Below are 14,717 nucleotides of genomic sequence, written 5' to 3' on the forward strand. Positions count from 1 at the left end.
AGACCTGCAATGATTTTTGAAGTCTCTTTGAACTGGCTCACAGAACCACAAGGCCAGGGAGCAAGGGTGTTTGCTCACTCCCTAGGGACATGGCATCTGAAATGACAGCCTCCAGAAACAGCCAGGAACTACCCCACACAGTACTGTGGCAGGGAGACCCATGCAGCCACAACTGTATCAAAGGCCCCAGAAGAAGCATCCCAACACCAGCAGAAATGAAGATAAATCCCCTTCCCGTAGTCACAGAGAGGAGTTACAAAGGGTCTGGCAGTATTTGGGCTTGCAGGAGGGCTGTGCCCTGCTCAGCACTACCTGTCCTGTTTCTGAGAGCTGGATCAGATGATAGCAGTGCCTGTGTGGCACGGGCTGCTGCAGGCAGTGCACTACTGCTCCCCTGCAGGGCTGGCCCAACACAGCCCTGCCTTCAAATGCCATGAGTGCCAGCTGAGCCAGCCAGGCAGGAGACAGCTCAGACCCGGGCAGGGCCATCTCACCAGTGCTCAACACCCAGGGTTTTGTTGATGTGTTTGCTGCCCTGGTAGTGCTTCCCCGCTGCCCAGTGGGTGCCGGTGTGGCTCCGCAGGGCGCAGTTCAAGGAGTTTGCCGGCACGATGACCTGCCAGGGCCTGGTTCAGAGTCCTCGCAGCTCACAGCTCTGTAGTCTTCCTTGGCTCAATCAAGATGGTGTTGAGCATGCCCACCTGACACTCCTGGTCTTGGAGCTTTCTTGCAGCCTGAGAAGGGCTTTGGCACCAGTTCGACCTTTGACGGCCTCTCTGCCAGTTCCTCAGCATGAGCAGGACAGTGATGAGGACCAGCACTGCTGTCAGCACCCCGAACACCAGCACTGTCACCAGCTGGGCGTCACTCAGCCCTGAGTCCCTTTGGGTCACCACCTCCTTCACAGAGATTTTCAACAACCCTCCCCCCGGCTCCTTCTCACTGTGGTTGGCCACACGCCGCCCTGTGACCACAGTCCTGATGGGCTCTGGCTGCGTCACCCCTGGCGTCTCACTAGTGGTGCTTTTCACTCCTCCAGCATTCTCATGGTTGGCAGGGTGGTAGGGAGGAGACCAGGTGGGCTCAGGGACGGAGATGTCACAGGTCTTGCCAGTGAAACGGTCAGGACACAAGCAGTCATAGTCATTGATGCGGTCATAGCACTTTGCCCCGTTTTTGCAGGGCTGGCTGGCGCAGTCGTTGATGTTGATGGTGCAGAAACGCCCCTCAAAGCCCACCTGGCACTGGCAGGAGAAGCGGTTGACGCCGTCGTGGCAGGTGGCCCCGTTGGCACAGGGGCGCATCAGGCAGTCGTCCACGTCGTGCTCACAGAGAGCCCCCACAAAGCCAGCCAGACACCGGCAGGTGAAGTTACTGGCAAAGCCATTTTCGTCTTGGCATTGCCCACCATTCTTGCATGGAGACCTGTGTGGAGACAGCAAGGATAGGTCATGGCCCTGGAGACCAAGCAGCTTCCCCCACCCACGGAGGTAGACATGCAGAGCTGCTTGCATGGTCAGTGTGTCCAGCTCTCTCTGTGGGGGCAGCTATCTCTAGGAGAAGACTGGGTGGGAGTTTCTGTCTCCTTGAGTGAGAGGCCTCACTCCTCAAAGGCTGTGGTGTGCACAGGCCCACCACCCACCAGGGAAGGTCTTCAGCCAACCGACCTGAAGAGGAAACATGCCCTCCTGATGCTCCCCAAAGGCATCATGGATGTTAGCTCACGATGCCTGCAGCAGTTTGGCTGCTTCAGAGATAGGATGTCCCAGGCATGATGAACAGATTCCTGTCCTACAACAGGGACAGGAATCTGTTCAGATTGCAACAAAGCCCTTACCCTGGTGGGACCGTGCACTGCACGCTGCTAAACCAAAGCCAAAGGTGATTTTGGCTTAACTCCATTACTGTATGGAAATTCACAGGTAACGAGCCAAGCTGGGCCTCCGCTTGGCAGTGTGTGACCCAAAGTTAATGGTGTCTGTAATCTCACTGCAGTGTCTCACCCTGCCTTCTCACATGGCCCTGTCTTCATCTCACAGTCCTTCCCGTGGAAACCTTCTGGACACAGGCAGGAATACTCCCCATCTCGATCGTAGATGCACTGTGCCCCGTTCTGGCAGGGGGACTGGTGTTCACAGATGTGTATGTCTGAGGGGAAAAAAAATGGTGTGAATTAGGGAGAAAAGAGGGTTGATGTGGCCAGCTCAGTGCAAACACAACCCACCAAACCCCTGGGGATGGAGAAATGGCAGGAGCTTCTCTCTTCTCCCCTCCAACAGGCACATGCAGCAACAGAAGTGCAGTGCCTGTGTGGTTGTGAAGATACAGTGCATGCCAACTGTCTGACCTGTGGAGACCTCCTGGTACAGATAGGTCCCTGGGGCTGGAGAAGGGGAGTCCCCCAGCCATGTGCTGAAGGCAGGAAGCCTTGGGAAAAGCAGGGGATGCTGCTTGGAGTCCTGATGCAGCACGGGAAATGCAATGAGTTCATCTGCTCCATTTCCTGAGGCTGGCCAGTGCCATGCCAGCTCTTGCCATACAGTCAGGGAACAAGTGTCAGCAGTCTGACCTCTTGCAGGAAGGGAATGGTCCCAGCTGTGGCTGCCAGGCAAAATCCCATCTCCCAGGCAGCCAAAACGGCATCACCCAGGTGGCTTCTGGCTACGCTGGCTGACATATCCATGAGCATGTGGCACCAGAGGCAGGGATGTCGAGCCCACGACTCACCTTTGTCACAGAACTTGCCAGCCCAGCCAGAGTGACAGATGCACTGCCAAGGCTGGTGGCACGTCCCGTGAAGACAGCCCGGCATGCGCACGCACTCCTCGCAGTACTCCCCTTCCCAGCCTGGATCGCACCTGCACGAGGACAGGGCAAAGCACCATAATCAAATCAAATCAAATCAAATCAAATCAAATCATATCATCAAATCAGATCCAAGCAGGGGCTGCACAAAAGCTGTCTGTGTGCTGTGCAGGGCTCCTACAGGCACAGCAGTGTTCAGAAACCCTCCCAAAGGCCCCACGGACCTCCTAGCTCCCTCCTCCAGAGGTAAGGACTGGCGTCCCATCTGCCCAAGGAAGCAAGCAGGCAGAGTAGGAGACACCCCTGCAGCCAGGGAGGGTGAGTGGCCAGCAGCAGAGCTCAGCAGCTTCACTTTCACTGCCCACATCCCTCTGCTCTCCTCCAACCAGCCCCTCTGTATACACCCCTGCTCAGGAATTCCTGTGCCTCCCACAGCAGGCAGCCACTCTGACAGGCAGAGAGAAGCCCATGCCTAACTCTGAGCTTCCTGAGAAAAAGGGACAAGAGGCTGCTGAGGTCTGTGTGTCTCACTGCTCCTCTCTGCATTACAATGTGTATAACTTCTTGTCTGGAGTGCACTGTAAGCCAGCAGTGAAACCTTGCTTGCTGTGGCTGGTGCACAGAACAGACTCCTCAGCCAGCTCACAGGGGCAGTGCAATGGCAGAACCTGGGGCACACAAGGAGCCTTCTGGCCCCAGAAGAGCAGGGCAGTGGCAATGCCTAAGTGAAGCCAGGCTGCATGGCTCCCGTGGCAGGCATCCCTCAGACCTGCCAGCTCCAAGGCAGAAAGCAAGTGATAACAAGATGAGAGCTGAGAGGAGGTGGCACCAAGCCACAACAAAAGATATACTCGAACCAGCACAAAATGAAACCCAACAAAAACAACACACTTTCTAGAGTAAGGAAGGGGGCTCATTTTCATGGCTGGGGCTCATTTCAGCACAAAGTGTGGTGACTGCAGTTTCTTTGGGCTGGCCCACAGCTGCACTTTCAAACCTGGGTTGGCTGTTGTCACCTGTAGGCTGTTCCAAAAGATAAGGAGTGAGGAAAATGGTCAAAAAAATTATATATATATCTATACATATATATATATATATATATACACATACACACATATATTAATTAGAGGCTTTTCTCTGGGACTGGAGGTGATGCCATGTGCCTGGTATAGTCTGGGGAAATACATGCATACCTGGACAGCCCTGAGCAGAGGGATGTGGATACACCTATCCCCCAGTACCTGCAAGGAGCAGGCGCTATCAACTCCTCCACTTCTCCAAAAGGGAACTGGCCAACCTAAAAATTGCCAGGAAGGGGGCCAGGTAAGCAGCTAAGTCTCCCTGAGTTTGAGGTGATTTTGAGGTACTGCCAAGCCACAAGGTTCAGCAAATGCTCTGGAGGCCTGAAATCAGCAGCAGCAACTCACATGTGGAAAGGTCTGCAGCTGGGACACCTGCCACATGGTGACAGGTGGCCTTTCTCACTGGGCTTTGCAGCACCCTGCTCCCCCAGGCAGCCACAGCTGCTGAAGGGGCTCAGGGAGGAGCTCTGTGCAGCTGCAAACCAGAGCTGGACACTCCCCAATGCAGCAGTCAGCAAGAACAAGTGGCCCAGCTGTGGTGTGACACCGGGGGCTGTCCTATCAAAGGGGACTGACCATGCCCTGGTGAGGAGAACAGGGTGGCAGTGGGCAGCCACAGGTGTCCCAGCCAGCCCAAAGCCAGCCTTTGCCTCCAGGTGCTGCCTTACAGAGCGGGGGCTGCAGATGGCCCTGCAGTGGGACAACAGTGGGCTGTCTGTGGCAGCCCAGAGCACTTATATGGGTGCTTCCCAGGCTGAAGTGCAGGGTCAGGCTCTGAGCTTTGACCCTGCAGGATCTGGGCGCCAGCTGGAGCTGGGATGCCAAGTATCACTTCTGCTGCTGTAGCTCACAGCTTGCTGGTAAACCCTTTATGGAAAACATCCAGAGATCCCCAGCTCAGACTTCTGAGAGGGAACCCCTGAAGCCCTCAGTTATATGCATGGCTGGAAGCCCTTCTCTTCCATGCCCCAGGGAGAGCACCTCCATCTCAGTCAGTGAGGCGGCCAAGCAAGCTGGCCAACCCTGATGCCTGCCCTGCTGCCTGATGACTTTCCCTCATCATATCTGAGCCTAAAGGCTGCTTCCCATCACCCAGGCACGGCCAGGCTGTCCTAGGCTTCCCTCTAGACAGAAAGGGCTCAGCAGAATAACAGTGCTCAGTGTGTGATGGTGGACAGGGAAGCACTAGAGCAAAGGCTAGAGGGGTCTCTCACTCCAGAGTGTGTCAGGTAAGAAGAGAGTAGAGTCATTGGTTCCAGGTGTGAGTGAGTGGAGCTGGAGGTGTTTCAGCTCTGGGCAGGGGTGTAGGCACCAGGGACACAGTGTCAAGGAGAGCAGTCACAGCCAGGAGCAGCAGAGAGCCAGACAAGCCATACCTGCACTTCCCATCCTGGTCACAGCAGCCGTGGGCGAGATTGCAGCGCTCACTGCAGTCATCCCCTGCAAGACAAGAGACATGTGGACTTGGGTTAAGCAGAGACTATAGATTATTCCAGATCTGCCCATGACCCTGGGTGTTTCCTTAAGTGCTCAGCCTACCTCTCCCCAGAACTGTAAGGTGGGGCACCTTCCTTTCACTCACTGGATTCACACAAGAAATGAAGATTTCACAGTCCACTGTCAATAACACTGTCTTTATTGGAAATGGGGCTCTGCTTCAAAACTACCCAGTCTCTGCTCATCTTCCCCACCTTTTCTCTGCTGCCTCCCTTAGATTTTGGGCCCTTCTGGCCAAGAGCTGGGGTTGCCTGTGCATTAAGACAACCTGTGTAAGAGGGACTGACCTATCTGGGACCTCGGTCCCACAGTCTTGCAGTAAGTGTGATGGGAAAGCTCAGGGCCAAGTACTGCAAGGGGCACAAAGGGGCCAAGGATGGAAATGGAAAGAATGATTCTTCTTTACCTCCCAGGATGTCACCGTCTCCAAGGACAGCTATTGGCACAGAGCAGTCTGCCAGGGGCTCCTGCCCTCTTCTGGAACCCGGTTGCCAGCACTCCCTTTCCAGCACAGGGAAGCAGGACTTGGCATCACATGGGGCCAGGTATCCAGTTCTGTTTATTTATTTAAAAGCCACAGAAGCTGTAACTGAGCTATGGCCTCACTGTGCCACTTCTCATTCTCTCCTTTGTGCCAGTGTTCCCTTTCATCTCCACCTTCCCCTCTTCCCCATCACTTGCTTGCATCTTAGCTCCACAGGGGAGCTGGTTCACTCTGGCTTCGTGAGCAGCAGAACTAGAGCAGATGTCAAGAAGCAGGGGGTTTCCTCAGAAGTCTTGTGCAAATCTTGTGCAGGCCATGCCCAGGAGGTGAATGTCCTTACCTGAGCCCCTCCATCCTGGACTGAAACAGATTAAAGCCCCCATGCCTCAAGATCTGCTCAGGCTTTCCCAAGCAGCATTTTGTGCTGCCTGGGAAAATGATCAGGGGAACAAATCCCCTGTGCATGCAATTTTGCTGCAGTGGGGCAGCAGGTCCCACTGCACAGGGTCAGAGCCTCCTAAAACAAGTCACTGTGGAGCTGGAGCAGCATCCTGGGACTGCTCAGCCCCAAGCCTGGGTATTGCCACCTTTCCTATTTGTAACCATCTCTCCCAGCACATGGCTTTGGGAATTCATTGCCTATCCAGAGTGAGGGATAGAGCAAACTAATCTTTGGGAAAGGATTTTGTCTCACTGGATTCAGGGTTAGCTGTTCACTTTTGGGACCTTCTTTCCCCTGAGCAAGCTCATAGGGTGAATGGGTTCCCAAACCAAATGGAGAGAGACCAGCAGGGATGTCTCTGCCACCCCTGTGGGCAAGAGTTTCTAAGGCGCCTCCAGTGTCACACCCCAGGTGATTTAACAACCAGGCAGCATTTTCTGCTTTTTCCATCTCAATTTTGCATGGAAAGATGAGGAGACTTCAACAATACCAAGGACAGATTTGGAAAAAATGGATATGAAGGAGAAGGACCCACGTCTACAAAGACTCACCTTGCACAAGCTGGTGATGGGCCAAGAGGATCCAAATCAAGGACATGAGCTGGAGACAGAAGCTCCTGAGCATGGTCAGTGTGGCCCCACCGAGATGAACACCTACAGAGAGAAAAAGAGCAAGTTCAGGAAAATCCCTTGGCTGACACCGCAGCTCCTCTCTACTGCCTGGGAGCTTGAGTTGAAACATCCAGCTTTACACAGCCTTGTCACCACACTCCCCTCTGTTCCATCCAGACTCCTCCCTCTAATTCAGCGTTGGGGCACTAAGAACTAAAAAGCTTTTGAAAATGTAAAAATGTGTACAGGAGAACCTAGTGTGCAGATTCAATCCTGAGGGTGTATTAGCTCAGGCTGCTGCAGCACATCTTGGAGCACCTGCCCTTGGTAGCTGCTGTCAGGAGATCAGAAACCCAGAAATACCCACCCAGCTGTGGGGACCTTCACCTTCCCTCCCTAATCTGGGACACTTCAGCTCTGTGTTAAATAAGGTCCTCCTGTGCACATTTGCATGAATAGATGGGCTGAGTGCTCTTCACAGTGCCCAGGCTGCCTTTCAAACCCTGCAGCAGAGCAGGGAGTCCAGTGGATAGAGCAGAGCAGCAGGCACAAAACAGCAGCCCTCTTTCACTGTCCAAGCAAGAGAGTGCAGCAGCAGGCACTAGAGCTGGGCTGCAGCCCCAGGCAGGAAATGTGAACACACACCTCTCACGAGGTGTGTTCCTTTTCCTCAGCTGTCCTGCAGAGAGCCCCGTCAGCCCGAGCTTCCTGCACCCATCCATTTTCCGACCGCCTCCTGCCCTCTTGAAGTAGCATTATATACTTTCCAAAAATGCTTCATTCCCTCCCAGCCTTCTGGGGTTGTTAAGGGCAGGAAATTCGAGGGTGATATCATAAATACATTACTGTAATGAGATGGGAGGGGTTAAAGTGTTCTGTTAGGAGAATGGTGAAGGTATGGAGCAGACTCTACCCAGCTGCGTGGGTGTGATGAACAGGGGCCGTTCCACTTTCAGCTTGACTCTTCAGCTCTGGAAGGTTATGTTTGGTCCATAGTTGTGTGAGAGACTTCTAAGATGGGGACATAAGTCCTCCCACTCACACTTACACGTGCATTGCAGCAAGAGGCTTTGGGGTCCCTGCTAAGAGCTTCACCTCCCTGGACCGGACAAAATAGCCCACAAAAGCAATGATGTTGCTTGAAGCATCTCTCCAGCAAACAAACCACCACCAACTAAGGATGCAGCATTTTCAGAGGGGCTACAGGATGTTACTGCCCCTGCCCCAGCCAAATCCCACCATGGATTGCTGCATCTTCCCTCTCCACAGTCCCTTTGACAACATGCTTGCAGGACCCTCCTTTGCCTCCTGCCCCTAAATACTGGGCAGTGGCAAACAGCTGCTGCATTTCAGGGGAGGGTGAAGCAATTGCTATGAAACTTATAAAATAATTTAGGGCTGAAGAGTGGTATCATGTTCCTTCAGCACTGTGAGAAGCACAAGCTCCGATCATATGCCATTGCAAAGGCTGTTCTATCCCCATTGCAAAGGCTGATTTTTCCCCATTGCAAAGGCTGATTTTCCCCCACAGCTCCCCACTCGAGGAGCAGACCCTCAGGCCTCCTGACCTAGTCAACCTGCGGGTGCTGCTCCCGGCAGAACCCCCGGGGTCGATCCGGATCCCGGCATCCCGGTTGGCAGCTGGTGCCCGGGAGAGGTGTGAGCAGCTCGCACCTGGGCAGGCCTGGCTTTCGGTCGCACGGACACGGGCGAGGGAGCTCCCTCCGTCCCACTCGTCCGCCTCTGCCTGCCCGGGCTGGTGGCTGCCAGACCTCCGGGTGCTGCGGGGACGATCCCCGAGTCTATTAACCTCCATTTCGAGGGTATCAGGGACCTCTGTGCGCTTGGGGACCACCGGGGGCATCCCCAGGACGCGGGCTCCCAGGCACTGCTCCAAGTCTGAGGCTACCGGGACCCTCGGGCGGGCTCTGGGGGCAGCGGGGCAGGGAGCCCGGGGGATGCCGCGCCGCTGCGGCTCGCCGCGCCTGTCCCCCCGCCCCTCCCCCCGGGGCTCGGGGACCACCCCAAGCCCCAGTGCCCCCCGGAGGGGCACGGCGCGGGGGGTTCGCCTTTCCCCAGCCCCACCCCAGGGCTGCCCCGACGGACCCTGCGCGGAGCCCCGGCGGTGCCCCTGCGGCCGGGGCGGCGGCGGGGAAAGGGGCCCGGCGGGGCTGGGGCGCTGCGCTGCCCGGCCCTGCTCACCTCGGCGTCGCGGCGGCTCGTGGGGCTATCGCGGGGCGCGGCGGCGGGGGGCGGCCATGCCCGGTGCGGCGGCGGCGGGGCTGGAGGCGCGGGGCTGCGGAGGGAGCTGCCGCCGCGTGTGCCGCGCCGCTCCGCCCGCCGCCGCCGCCGCCGCCGCCGTGCAGCCCCGGCCGCCTGCCAGCGGCTGCGTGTGCCTGCACATCCCCGCTCCCTCCCCGGGACATCCCGCCTCCCGCCGCCCCAAACCGCAGGCAGCCCCCGGCCCGGCCCGGCCCGCCCTGCCCGCTCACCCCTGCCCTGCTCCCGCCGCCGGGGCCGGGGGGATCCCGGCACGGCCCCGCCCGCCCCCACCGCCCCACCGGGGGCTCAGCGGCCCCGGCCCCAGCAGCGATCGCGGAGCACCGAGAGGTGCCCGGGCTGGCGATCCCGCAGGGGCGCGCCCTCGCTGGGGTATCCCTGCCCGGGGCTCGGGGGATGCAGCGCTCGCCGCCCTCGCCAGGGCTGGGGCGCGGTCCCGCGGGGCACGGAGCCTCTCAGCCTGGCGTCCCTCTCGGAAATAGGTGCGCGATGATCCGAGCCTTCGTTTTGCTCAGATTATCTGAAATAATACTAATAAGTAAAAACACCTCCTGCAGCCCCTCCCTGATGTCCCCAGGGTCCACTAAGACACCTCCACGGGCAAACTGTAGGATTTAGAAGCCCCATCCTTAAAATAAAGGTTCAACTTGTAGTAGTCACCCCCCAAAAAAGAAGCCATCCAGAGAAGCTGTGGTCCCCAGCATTTTTCTCACTGCCGCTAATGAGATGTGGACATCAGCACTTCAGTGGACGATAAGGAACAATAAGGCAGCCGTGGGAGAAGGTCTGGGCTGTCACATCTTCAGATGAAACAGCTGCCCGCTCTCCTCCTCACCTTGCATGGCCTTTCTGCTGCTTGACAAGATCATAGCTGTCACCTTCAAAGGTCCTAGCAATCCTTAATTAGATTACAAGCTCACACCACTCAGCTCTTTTCCACCCCTGTATCCCACAAGGTTTGCTGTTTTTCACCAGGAAGGAAGAAGAACCATGTCTGGAGCTTAATGGATGCACTTAATGGATGCTTTTACACTCCATCTCATCTCATTAGACAAAGCTCAACCCATCCCTGCTCTCACCTTCTCCAGTCCCCCCCAGCCCTCTGCAGCTCCTGACAGCCCTGTCAGCACCCTGTGGCAGCCATGGGGAGCTCTGCAGGCCCCAGGATCCAGTAAGAGCCCAGGCACAAGCCCATCAAAGCCAAGGTCTCTGCCAGCTCTGAGCAGGGACCCCTCCTTGCTCATCCTTGGCATGCCTGGACAACACAACCTGATTGAGCAATAAATGGGGACCTACCACCCTGCCTACCTCTGCAGGAGCTGCCTCCTTCCTGCCTCCTTCCTGCTGGCCTGTCAGCCAGGAGCCCTGTTCTTTCCTTGCCCTCTTCCTCCTCCCATCTCTATCACCCCACAGACAGAGGGACAGAGAAGTCCAAACCTCCTGCTTAGGTTGCTTCATCAGCTCTTCAGATATTTATGAGACAGGTGTGCACCAGCGCTGTCCTGAAATGCTTCCTGTGATTCTACATCCATTCTCATCCCCTGCTCAGCCTGCTTCTGAGCCCTGATTCCTACCATGTCTGGAGCTTGCAGCAAAATGGAGAGGGGGAGGCTGAGGATGAAGCACAGATTCTGGGACTTGGTTTAAAACCAGACAGCCTCTCCTTCCATCACTACAGCTCTAGGACCTGGAATGATCCACATTTCTGCTCTGACACCCACAACACCCTGCCTTGGACTCTTTGCCAGTCATGGTTGGAGGCCAAGGGTTTACTGGTGACACCTCCAACACTGAGTGTGGGCTGCTCAGCCTCAGCCTCACCTCCTCCTTGACATCCTACCACCTTCACTAACTGTGTCAGATAGAACACCACCTCCTGCAACATCCTCATCTGCTCCTGCATTCCTCGCTGGGGTCTGCCCTGGTCCTGACCGCACTGCACTGCAGCGTCATTGCACAGCCGTGCCCGGTGCCCTTAAACCTCACCTGCTTGAACGTGCCTGAGGAAACCCTCTGGATGCTGTGTGTGCATTTGAATGGGCAGAGAGGAGGGGGCCTGCAGAGGGACCCCGGCACATGCCGGTATCCGTAAGCATCTGCACCCACAGCAGGAGCACGGTGAGAGAGGGAGATGGGGCGAGGGTGCAGCCAGCAGAATGGGAATCATGGCTCTCCCTGTGCTGCCTCTCTCGGAGGTGAGAGCTGTACCAGCAAGTCAGGCCTGTCCAGGCTGAGGAGATGAAGTTGGTTGGTGAAGATCTGAGCTCCGAGGAAGGGGAATGAAGAACAGAATCCAGGGTGGGATTTCAGAAGGTGGGATATCTGAGGAAATGTGTTTTGTGGCTTGAGGTTTGGCTTTGCATGTGAGTACCACAGAGAGAAGCAGGCCTGGATGGATGGGAGTAAAAGGGTAATACAGAGGAGGGAGAAGAGACTCATGCAATATGGACCTTGGGTGCACTCCTTCCTCCACACTGAAGGGCTCCAGTCCCATCCCCAGGCACTATCCTGTGTCTCAGGTTCACTATGTCAGTCCATGGACTGCCCAGTACTATTTATTCAGAGCAGCTTTATTTGCAGACCTAAGAAGTGGGCATTGAAGGGATTCCTGTGCTTGGCTTAGACCCTGCTCTGCTAGGCTCTGATCCCTGCTATGCCATCCCTAGAGGCGTCTCAGATGGAACAGCTGCTGGATCAAAATTAGGAAGGATTTTTTCCTAGCCATAAGAGTCCCTCCATGGCTTTTCCCTCCAGTGAAGGAAATCCCACAAAGCAGGGACCTGGAGTGAGAACTGGAGCAACATCTTGTCATGGTTTTCCCTCCAATGCATGCTAGATGAAGACTCCCTCCCCCGCCATCATCCCAACACACGGTCACCACTCACAGACAGAGGGAGGAATTACCTGTCAAAACCAGCTGAAGCTGCTTCCCTTTCTTCCGGAGTCTGGAACTTGCACCTTGGAGGCAGCCAGACATCAGGGACAAGAAGCAGATGGTGGGCTGAGAAAACAGATAACGTTGCCTCTTCTCCTTCACAAAGAAGCCTTCTCCAGAGCAGAAACTCCTCCCTGTGCAGAAGCCCAGAGAAATTCAGTCCTTCCTGCTCACTTTAATTCCTCAAGAAAGGCAGAAAAGCAGCATAAAGAAGCTGGAGAAAGACTGAAAACACCTCTGAGCTGCCAACTCAAATGATCATCCTCTTCAGCTCTTGCTCTGGGTCACCCTCTCCGCCCTACGCACAGCACCAGCCCGGGGTCTCTAGGTTAAAACAAATGTTCTCCCCCATCCCACCCCCCGTGCTTTTCCAATTCCACCCCAGCCCACAACAAACAGCAGCTCGCTGGCCCTACAGCCATGTAACCCAACCCCAGCCATTGTTTCCCTTCCACAAGGTCTATATTTGACTTTGCAGCAGCACCGTGGCTGTGCATGTGTGTGTGTGTGTGCATGTGTGTGCACTCTCTGCACACACACGCTCTGATATTTGCTCAGAGCCTCATTCCCCAGATGCCCGGGATTGCTTAGGAATAGCTTCCATGGGCAGTAGGTGTCTGTGCCTTCAGCGGGGAAGTGGAGGGGGCAGGCAAAAGAGGAGCAGGGAGGGGGTGGGAGTTGAAGGTAGAAAATCTCCTGGCTCTTTTCTCGCTATTTGCACCATCTCGATGCTCTGCCACACTGTGGAGCGTGACCAGGCTGGCAGACAGCGACTCAACAGTGGAACTGATGGCATATCTGCGGAATGATGGAGAAAAGGACAAGCTGTGGTCTTGGTGACTCTATCTGGTGTTACCCTGCCCCAAGTTTTGCTCTCTGGTGGCAAAAATGCTCTTAAGCCTCCAAAAACTCTTCAAATCTTCCTAGGCTGAGACCACCAGAAATGCCACTTGGAAGTACTCAATTCTCCTGGCCTGGTGGCTTTGCGAGGGATGCCTCAGGGAATGGGAACTGCCCTTGGACTCACCTTCCTATGTTCCAGTACTGCCCTAAGAGTAGCCATCCTGGACTTCCCCAGGATGTATTTTGTATTTGCCCAAAGCCTCCAGAAATGCTGCCGAAGTCCAATATCACAGTCCCTGTATCACAGACCCCAGAGTATCTGGGAACACTGCCTAGACTTGGCATGAGCTTCTTTTATTTCCTCCTTTTGTGACCTGCCAGGATATAAGGCAAAAGGAGAAAAAAGTGCAATCCAAATGAATGACAGGGAGAATTACTTTCATCCTAAACACTGATGATCCAGTGAACTCATTGCCACTGGGTAACAAGAAAAGGCATTCATTACAAAAACCTGACTAGACATTTATATAGACAATGAGAATAAATAGGAATGAACTCCAAAGAGCTATAAACCCTCTTGCTCCAGGGCATTGAAGATGAGTTCTAGGCAATGGTATAAGGAGCAGCTTTCCACAAGAGCAGATTCTGCAGTAATTTTGTGCAGGGCAATGTTTGTACCTTTCCCTGAGCCATGCAGGCCCAGCCCTGGGAGACAAAGGGTGCTGGCATGGGTAGGCACCATCCATGCACACATTTACCCACTGCACACATTTACCATTAGCAAGGCTGAGGCAGGATGAACTCTGTGGATGCCCTGGTGGTGCCCATGAGATGTCCTGGAGAGGGGATTCCCAGCTGCTCCGAGCCAAGTGTCACCCTCCATCCAAGCTTCTGACCATCATCTTGCTTCTCCTCCTCCAGAGCCAGATGCAGGGAGTTCTCATCACCAGGGCTGCTGCTTCCTGAGGGGTGGTCTGCACTCTCCACTGGCCTCCAGGCAGCTGCTCTGTTGGGACTGACTAAAATCTGCCTGCCTGCTGGACTGCTCCACTAAAACAGATCCTCTGAGTGTGGAAGAATGCATGTGTCGCTGCGATGGACCTGAGTTCAGTGCCCGACAGCCTTCAAACCTGCTGTGAGGAGCAGCAAAAGTAAGCTTAAGTCACACGTTATTTTGAGATACAGATTCCTCAAATCCGCCCTCAGTACTTCAATCCAAGACAAGACAAAGGTACCAGGGGAAAAAAAATTAAAAAGAAAGAATAAATACTAGAGGAAAAATACCTGGACTTGAAGGGGGGGGAAAGGAGAGTGATGTATGTGTGGAGAGCAGCTAGAGAAAAGAGGTTTTACCTGTGTCCCCATAGCTCAAAAGGCTGAGTAAACCCCCTTCAAAAAACCCTCAGGAGTTCATGGGAAGGTGTAGGATCTTGTTTTGCCCTGTGATTTCTGGCTTCCCTCTGGGTGCATGTACAATAGTTAATGTCAGGGCTCTCCCAAGGGCACTGATTCAGGGGGTGTATCCATTCCCCCCACCTGCCTCCTGCTGCCAGGAGGAGGTCTGGAAGGGCTGGAGTGGGAAGGAGATGTCTGCCAGGCTTTCCCTTTGCTGGCACACACCCGTGGGTGCCTCAAAGCCCATCTCCAGCTATGCAGTCTCCCTTTGCCTTTCCAGCTGGCAGCTCTAGCAATGAAACCTCTTAATCTCACCAGGAGCACACAAGCATTTAATGGGAGA

General features: G+C 55.2%; 1 protein-coding gene across 4 annotated transcripts in view; it reads right to left on the reverse strand.

The window, feature by feature from the left end:
- DLK2 (delta like non-canonical Notch ligand 2) overlaps positions 1–13,974 on the reverse strand; it is a 14,176-nt gene extending 202 nt beyond the window's left edge. The window contains exons 1-7 of one of the 4 annotated variants that reach the window (XM_054280390.1): positions 13,755–13,974; positions 12,106–12,202; positions 6,862–6,963; positions 5,264–5,327; positions 2,728–2,858; positions 2,004–2,148; positions 1–1,425 (exon numbers count right to left, since the gene is read on the reverse strand). The exon at positions 1–1,425 is cut by the window's left edge and continues 202 nt beyond it. In XM_054280390.1, coding sequence (XP_054136365.1) covers positions 648–1,425; positions 2,004–2,148; positions 2,728–2,858; positions 5,264–5,327; positions 6,862–6,963; positions 12,106–12,202; positions 13,755–13,862 — 1,425 coding nt within the window. In that variant the 5' untranslated portion in view covers positions 13,863–13,974 and the 3' untranslated portion in view covers positions 1–647. Of the gene's footprint in view, positions 1,426–2,003; positions 2,149–2,727; positions 2,859–5,263; positions 5,328–6,861; positions 6,964–7,834; positions 8,783–9,123; positions 9,202–12,105; positions 12,271–13,754 lie in introns of those variants that run through there. The other 3 variants (XM_054280391.1, XM_054280392.1, XM_054280393.1) reach the window with 3 other exon arrangements.
- Positions 13,975–14,717: the final 743 nt, after the last annotated feature.

The sequence above is a fragment of the Melozone crissalis genome, unplaced genomic scaffold (assembly GCF_028551555.1).
Source record: "Melozone crissalis strain CALT ecotype California unplaced genomic scaffold, PUWL_Pcris_2 ptg000027l_1, whole genome shotgun sequence".
NCBI lineage: Eukaryota > Metazoa > Chordata > Aves > Passeriformes > Passerellidae > Melozone > Melozone crissalis.